Source organism: Cebus imitator, unplaced genomic scaffold, assembly GCF_001604975.1.
Source record: "Cebus imitator isolate Cc_AM_T3 unplaced genomic scaffold, Cebus_imitator-1.0 Scaffold441, whole genome shotgun sequence".
Classification (NCBI taxonomy): Eukaryota; Metazoa; Chordata; class Mammalia; order Primates; family Cebidae; genus Cebus; species Cebus imitator.
In genome coordinates, this window is record NW_016107756.1 from 72,786 (window position 1) to 81,876 (window position 9,091).

Consider the following 9,091-nt stretch of genomic DNA (forward strand, 5'->3'; position numbering starts at 1 on the left):
TAGAGACGGGGTTTCACCATGTTGACCAGGATGGTCTCGATCTCTTGACCTCGTGATCCACCCGCCTCGGCCTCCCACAGTGCTGGGATTACAGGCTTGAGCCACCGCGCCCGGCCCTAATCCATCTTGAGTTAATTTTTATATATGGTGAGAGACAGGGATCCAGTTTCATTCTTCTTCTACACATGGCTATTCACTTTTCCCAACATCATTTATTGAATAGGGTGTTCTTTGCCCAGTTTGTGTCTTTGTACACTTTGTGAAAGGTCAGTTGGTTATACATATTTGGCTTTATTTCTAGGTTCTGTATTCTGTTCCACTGGTCTATGTATCTGCTTTTATACCAGTACCATGCTGTTTTGGCTGCTTTAGGCTTGTCGTATGTTTTGAAATCTGGTATTGTGATGCCTCTGGCTTCATTCTTTTTGCTTGGGATTGCTTTGGCTATTCAGGCTCTTTTTTTATTCCCTGTGAATTTTAGAAGTACTTTCTCTAATTTTATGAAGAATAACAGTAGTATTTTGATAGGAATTGCATTGAATCTGTAGATTGCTTTAGTTAATATGGTCATTTTCAATATATTGATTCTTCTATGAACATAGGGCATATTTCCATTTGTTTGTGTCATCTATAATTTCCTTTTTTCCTATGAAAGAGCTCTTCAGCAGTGCTTTCTAGTTCTCCTTTTAGAGATCTTTCATCTCCTTTTAGAGATCTTTCATCTTGGTTACCAAGGAGGTTAAAGATCTCTAAACGGTTAAGTTTTTGTTGTTGCCGCCACTGTCGTAAAAGCGATTAGGTTCTTGATTTGATTCTCACCTTGGCCATTCTTGATGTCTACTAGGGCTACTGATTTATGTACATTGATTTTATAACCTGAGACTTTTACTGATTTCATTGACCAAATCCAGGAGTGTTTATGGTTTTCCAAGCTAAAAGATTATGTCTTGGGCAAACAGATAGTTTGACTTTCTCTTTTCCAATTTGGACGACCTTTATTTCTTTCTCTTGACTGATTGCTCTGGCTAGGACTTCCCAGTTTCATTCTAAATATGCATGAAATAAAAAGTAAAATGGAAAGTAATCGATGATTAGTTTATTCCTCATCTTTCCTGTGCAGATAAAATTAATTCCAAATTCAATGTTGAAACTATCCTTTACTTTTAAATTAAATATTAGATCCTGTCTTGTTCCAAAAGGGATTTAAACATTGTATATAAAATGCATAAGAATCAAGAAGATAAGTGGAAAGTGTTACCAAAAAGAGAGACATAAAAAGTATGGAGGTAACAGTTATTAAACAGCTTAGCCTAGTCTTGGATTATAGTAGTCTGAAGATACATGTTGTGTGAATGACATCTGAAGGTGTTATCTTACACTGTAAATCATTTTTAGGGCTATACATACAATATTTCACAAAGATGAAAATGTATTTCTAGTGAATTTCTAAACTTGTTTGTAAATAGTAACTTCTTTTAAATTAGCTAACTCTAAATGATCTATTCTAATTAACTAATTTTAAATTTGCATAACATGAAAAACAAGTAACTTTCAACTTGTAACTTTACTGAAAAATTTCAAATATGCTCTTCTCAGATTTACTAGTAACAGAAACTTACCAGTTAACAGAATGTTTCTTTCCTCACTACTTCTCAAATATGTATGTCCCTTGGAAGAGAGTGAAGTGAGAAATTAAAAATACGAGAACTAGAAAGGAAACAAGAACATAGGAGTTTTTATCAGGATTGTAAACCCACATGGAAGAGCCAGATGACAAAATAAACTTTTTTATTTTCTAAGCAAACACATTTTAATATCCATATTTAACTTCAGACTTGCCTTAAGACAAGAAAAAGAGAAGAAAGAAAATGGCGATACATTGTGTAATAAAGTCAGTGAACAGTTAAGAATAAAAGAAGAGGAATGTAGGAAAAAGGCTGAAATGACGCAGCAACTTAAATGGACTCTGAGAAAACTCATTAAGGAACTGAGGATGGTAAGAAAGAACTTGGATCTGGTAAATTAATCTTTGGTGAAAACTTCATATTTCTAACTTTATGCTTCATCAGTATTGCTTATACTTTTTTTGGCTTTGTGTATATCATTTAGGTTTAAAACAAACCAAAACTGTTATCTCCTCTTAAAAATGAACTATGACATTTATAGCTAAAAGTATTTATTGTAAACCTTGGCACCTAAATAGATGCTCAGTCTATGTTTTCAGAATGGAAGATGAGTTTAATCACTGAATGAGTTTACACATTTTTATGTTAAAAAACAGGCTAAATAGCTTTGAAACTATAGTGACACTAGTTAAATGTTTTGAAAGAAATTTTATTTTACAATGCTGTATCTTCCCATATTTAAGAACTGTTTTTCCTCTTTGACAAATTTAACTGTCATGTATGCAATTAAGATTTGAGTGATTCTTGAGGGATAAAAGTTCTTGTGTTTTAACAGGCTGCTTACTTTTAACCATTTTATAAGAGAGGCTCTGCTCTTTTTTTCTTTTTTCTTTTTCTTTTTTTTAGACGGAGTTTCACTATGTTACCCAGGCTGCAGTGCAGTGGTGCGATCTTGGCTCACTGTAACCTCTGCCTCCTGGGTTCAAGCGATTCTCCTGCCTCAGCCTCCCAAGTAGCTGGGACTACAGGCACGCGCCACTATGCCTAATGCCTAAATTTGTATTTTTAGTAGAGACGAGGTTTCACCATGTTGGCCAGGATGGTCTCCATCTCCTGACCTGTGATCCGCCGACCTCGGCCTCCCAAAGTGCTGGGATTACAGGCGTGAGCCACCATGCTCAACCAATAGAGGCTCTGCTCTTAATTAACCTTTCAGTCTTTTTTTTTTCAGTGCTATTAGACAAACACCTCCATGTTATCTCTAGGTCGAACAGCAGCGAAACAATGCCCAGCAGCAACTTTCCGAAGAACAGAATGCCAGAATATTACGAGATCAGATTCTGACCAGTAAACAAAAGGAGCCAGAAATGGCTCAAAAGAAAATGGATTCTGAGGTATTTTCTTTAGCCATTTTCAAATATGTTTTTGTATGTGAGTATATATTTTAAAAACAACTCTATGCAACTTGGAATTCTAATGGATTTTTGAACCCCACACACACACACACACACATTTGGGGGTGGTGACAGTGGTTCTGGAATTTTTGGCCCATTGTATAACGTCATTTTCTTAATTCAACCTCATTTGTGTGCAAGGGTCAAGTAGTGACTTTCACAGTGGCCTTATCCAAAGGAGAAACATTTGTTATTATTCATAGGAATTAATGATCTTTCCACAATCTCAAAACCCTTGCTAACAACAGACATTCCAGCTTTCAGACATGATTTCACCTTTCTAATATATTAATGGAGAGGTTAGATTATTATTTCTACTGGTAGTAAGGATGAAATGTATAGCCAGTTCAGAGGCCATACTTCAGATGCCATACCCCTTACTTTTGGGGACATAACAGTTTACTCCAAGTAGCATCTCATTTCAGCACAAAGAGATTTGAAAACAACGATATGCCATAAGAGAAACTTAGTGATGATTTGTTGATAACTGTTTTGTTCTTAGAAAAGTACTTCAGTGTATTTTCCCGTTTCATGCTTATTTCTGTTTCAAACACTGTAAAGAGGAAACAGAATTACTACAATAGCAAATAATCTCATGATTTTTCAGAGAAAAGCTCTATAACTTCTTTTTTACCACTGGTGTTTTGAAATAAAAAGCTTATTTTATATTTACATATTAACAACACAGAAGTAACCATGATTTGGTGGACGAGCACTAGAAGTAAAGTAAGAGGACCTGGGGAAATTCCTGCAGCTTGCATATTTTTTGACCTCTCCTTTCAGAATTATGACATAAATGAGCTCAGTGATGTATGTGGAAGTGCTTGGTACAAGGCCAGGTGCAGTGGCTCACGCCTGTAATCCCATCGCTTTGGGAGGCCGAGGTGGGTGGGTCACTTGAGCCCAGCAGCTCCAGAACAGCCTGGGCAACATGGCAAAACCCTATCTCTACAAAAATTACAAATAAATTTAGCTGGGTGTGGGGATGTGCACCTCTAGTTTCATCTACTCAGGAGGCTGAAGTGGGAGGATCACCTGAGCCCAGGAGGCCAAGCCTGCAGTGAGATTTGATTGTGCCACTGCCCTCTAACCTGAGTGATGGAGTGAGACCCTGTCTCAAAAAAAAAAAAAAAAGCAACTAATATAATGCTTAGATTTAGCATTTGTGAATAAATGTAATTCTTATATAACTGACAATAAAAATGGTAGAAAAATAAAATAGCTACAGACTATTCTCAGGAAAAAAAAGAACTTAAGGAACATTGGGAAATTTCCTCCGTCTGTTGTGGAAATTCAAGCCGAGAGGAAGAGAGAGACGAAGAGACACAAGAGAACCTCTTTATTGGAGCTCCAGCTGACAGTGGCCTTACTGCCTGTAATGGCTGCCAGCCCCGCACAAAGGAAAATTCCTTGCTTGTGTTAGTTTTGGCATGGGAAGATAAGGCAGGAGAAAAAGTAGGTTTTTTTTTGTTTTTTTTTTTTTTTTTTTTTTTTTTTTTTTTTTTTGAGACGGAGTTTCACTCATGTTACCCAGGCTGGAGTGCAATGGCACAATCTCGGCTCACCGCAACCTCCGCCTCCTGGGTTCAGGCAATTCTCCTGCCTCAGCCTCCTGAGTAGCTGGGATTACAGGCACCCACCACCATGCCCAGCTAATTTTTTGTATTTTTAGTAGAGACGGGGTTTCACCATGTTGACCAGGATGGTCTCGATCTCTTGACCTTGTGATCCACCCGCCTCGGCCTCCCAAAGTGCTGGGATTACAGGCTTGAGCCACCGCGCCCGGCCCGAAAAAGTAGGTTTAAACAGAGTTAGTCATTGACTTGCAACAAGTTTACAACCTTGAGAATACGTATATTTTCTATGCGGTTATCTCGCTCCCATGGCTGTCTCACTCCCGCGGCTGGTAGCTGGGGAAGAGAACAGGTTTTTTGTTTTTTGTTTTTTGTTTTTTATTTTGCAGAAATATGCATGTGAGCTGTGGGTGCAAAGATATGCTTGGGTGCCTTATCTTGGAAGGAGGAGGCTATGCTGGGTCTCCGTTAGCTAACTTCAGGCAATTTAGGCTGGAAGGGGTGGTTTATTTGCTCCTCTGCTCTTTATAACTGTTTTTGTGGCCTAGTCTTAAGCTTATTATTTATTTTAAATTAATGTCTTTTTATACATTTCACTTTTCCTCCTCATGTCCAGATACATGCAAAACTATAGCTTTTACTATGGTGTGGTGTATAGGTTAGATGTCAGAGTGTAAAGCCAATTTTTTTTTTTTTTTTTTGAGATGAAGTCTTGCTCTGTCTCCCAGGCTGGAGTGCAGTGGCACAATCTTGGGTCACTCTAACCTCTGTCTCCTAGGTTCAAGTGATTCTCCTGCCTCAGCCTCCTGATTAGCTGGGATTACAGGTACCCACCACCATGCCCAGCTAATTTTTGTATTATTAGTAGAGACGGGGTTTCACCATGTTGGCCAGACTGGTCTTGAACTCCTGACCTCATGATCTACCGCCTCCACCTCCCAAAGTGCTGGGATTACAGGCATGAGCCATTGCACCCAGCCATAAAGCCCATTTTTTTAATGTAGCCAAATTTATTAATCTTTTATTTTATGCCTTTGAATTGGTTGTAATTTGGAGGTCTTTTCCAATTCTGAGATGCTTAAAATTCTCTAGTCATTTATATTTTACATTCATGAATTCACTGTCTTCAGGCAAACTTATAAAGTTTTGGGAATTTAAGCTCTATGATGTTTGAAGTTTCAATCCAATATTTTTTTTCAGATGAATATCCACTTATGGAAGTCTTTTCATTGTATACATGTACAGGTTATTTAATTTCAGAGGAAGTCATGATATGTCATTTTACTGAGTGCTACTAAATGTTTCCTTTCTTACTTAGATTTCTCATAGGCATAAGAAAGAAAAGGATCTCTTGTATGAAAATTGCATGTTGCAGGAAGAAATTGCCTTGCTGAGACTGGAAATAGATATATTAACAAATCAGAACCAGCAAAAGGAGAAGAAATATTTTGAGAACATTGAAGTTGTGAAAGAAAATAATGATAACCTTCAAAAAATTATTAAACTAAATGAGGAAACATTAACAAAAACAATAGTTCAGTACAGTGGACAACTGAACGATTTGGCAGCTGAGAACAAAATACTCAATTCTGAACTGGAGAATGAAAAACAAAACCAAGAAAGACTGGAAATAGAAATGGAATCATACCGTTGTAGACTGGCTGCTGCCCTACGTGACTGTGATCAAAGTCAGACACAAAGAGACCTAAACCTTCATTTCCAGAGAATAAGACAAGAGTGGATTGATTTACAGGACAAAATGAAGGCTGATATGTCTGACCTACAAGCTACGAATGAGATTCTTTCTGAAAAACTTTCTAATGTTGAAAATAAAATCAACAGCCTACAAATTCAGCTCCGTAACACAAGAGATGCTGTTGAAGAAAAGAATTTGATTTTGGAAGGTGTGCAAAGAGACCTCAGACAAACACAGTGTCAGAAGAAAGAAATTGAACAAATGTACCAAACTGAACAAAGCAAACTGAAGAAATCCATTGCAAAGCTGGAATCTGTAGAGGAGAGATTATTTCAACTACAAAATGAAAATACGTTGCTTCGACAGCAACTGGATGATACTCACAAGAAAGTGAACAGACCAGAAAAGACAATCAGTACTCTCCATGACCAGCTTCAGGCTGTTGCCAGAAATCTTCGAGCTGAGAGTGAAAAGCAGAGTCTTCCACTACAAGAGAAGAACAAGGAATTCCTGGATGAATGTTATTATTTTAAAAAAATAATGGATCAGTGTGAGAAAGAGAAACCAGGAAGAAAAGTAAGTATTAAGAAAGATAAATATTTTTCAACCTTCCTAAAAGAAAATTTAAAGTAATATTTGATTATAGCTAAATGTTTTATCTAGCTGAATATAAAAATATATAGATCATAAATGTATTTGCTGTTAAAACTGAAAGATACTTTACTTTGAGTAAAGAAATTAGGTCACCTATGAAATTTTAAGCTCAGTTACAGTGTTAACAGATACAGATTAACATTTATAATGTAGTCTTATGCTGCTGAAATGATCATGGCAATGCCTTTATATGGCCATGTTTGAAGACCATGATGAAGCAGATAAACAGAAATGCTTATACCTGACATGAGTATTTTGAAATTAAGATTCAGTTAGGAGGGTTACTTTGACCATTAATTCTAGATTTTCCAGGTGAACTGAAGTATACTGCTGTACTTCAGTGTATATTTTCACAATACTTTTCCTTCAGTAGTTTTGTAATGTATTTAAGTTGGTATAATTTTATTTTTATTCATATCAATTTGACTTAAATCTGAGATTATTTCAGTCTCAAATTACTTGTTATGACCTCTCAATTCTTTAAAGGCATTTACTTTTTCATAAATCATAATTTGGGGCAGATGTGAATTTCAGCAAAGCTATGTTAGATTTAATCTTACCACTGGTATTTATAATTTACTTTGAATGTTTTTACAAACAATTTGCTCATAATTTTCATTTCAAGGCTCACTGCCTGTCATTCGGATATAACTTTGACCAGTACAAAGGTAACTGGGTTTATCTGTGATTTGTTTGGCATTGAGTCCCCATTTTTAGACTAATGAGAGGTGGCAGGATTCCCATATAGCGAGAATGGGCTGAGTAGGGGAGACCCTTGTAGAAGCTGAGGTCAGGAGGGAGGTAAAGGCCAGGTTACCCAGGGCCTCAAAGGCCATTGGAATTTTACTTGTATTCTGAGATAGGAATCTTTTGGAAGGATCTGAGCAGGCAGCTGAATATGCAAGGAACTCTGAAGTTGATTGGAGCTTCAAATAAAAAAGAGGGAAAACATGTCACAGTGTGGGATGTACCACCAGCAGCCCCACCCACATACCGATTTCTTTTTGAGACTTCAGTAGGTTGTTAAGCATTGCACATGTTTCAGGGATGAGTGAACAGTGGGCTGAATCTATTGTCTAAGTTAACAGAAAACTGATTTGGCAGAAAGATAGCACCTTCTGTGTCCTTAACTGAACTCAGTAATAAACAAGAACGTGTGCACACGAGGAAAAGGTGCATCCATATATGTGTTGATGTTTTTCAAAGTGTATGTGTTAGAGTTAAATCTTATTACCATAATTTAATAATAAGGTGATTTATAAAATCAGTAGCAAAAATACTTTCACAGGTAGTTATGAGACAACTCAAACTAGAATGGACTGATCCCCTAAAACAACAACCAACAGCAGAGGCTACATCATTTAATTTAGTTGAGACACAGGATTCAAAGAACAAATCGGGTCAAATCAGCAGTGAAGTATGTATAAAACCTAACATGTCTACAGCTAATCTATAGGTGGTGAAATAGTGTCAAATGTTTTAGGATACTAATTGAAGTGGATAGCTTTCTTTTGTATTTTTATCATAATTTGTTTTATAATTTTATTATCTTTATAATGCACTTGTTTCTTAATCTCTGGCTTTCATTCTGTCCTTTTCTCCTGATAAGTACATACATCATTTCCAAAGATCCTTAGGAAAGTTGGGAATTATTAGTATTCCTCACAGAAGTTGAGAGGCTTTTTTTTTTTTTCTGTGAAGTATTTTTTAGTGATTTCTCTATTGCCATGGTTAGGCAAGCCAGATTAAATCATAGGATAATGTTTAACAGAATGTTTCAGAAATTGTCTTATTTCTTATCTTTACTTTTGTGAATGGGTACAGAATCTGTGTATATTTATTTCATGAATTTCAGGATAACTTGTACAGAAAGGCCACAGTACTGTTCTCCAAAATGCAAATATTTTAATTTAAAAACTATTTGAAATGTTAGGCACCTCCTTCATTTTCCTTTCATTTTAAATATATTGTGCTTTTTTACAAATCACCTATAGTATGTACATCCAAAGTAGAGAATTCAGAGATGTATCTAGATCCTACTACTGCATTTTTTTTTTTTTTTTTTTTTTTTTTAGACGGAGTTTCACT

The 9,091-nt window shown here is 36.3% G+C and overlaps 1 protein-coding gene across 1 annotated transcript in view; it reads left to right on the forward strand.

The window, feature by feature from the left end:
* CCDC144A (coiled-coil domain containing 144A) overlaps positions 1–9,091 on the forward strand; it is a 50,278-nt gene that overhangs the window by 3,168 nt on the left and 38,019 nt on the right. The window contains 3 exon segments of the mRNA XM_037732099.1: positions 1,834–1,996; positions 2,891–3,019; positions 5,972–6,925. Coding sequence (XP_037588027.1) covers positions 1,834–1,996; positions 2,891–3,019; positions 5,972–6,925 — 1,246 coding nt within the window.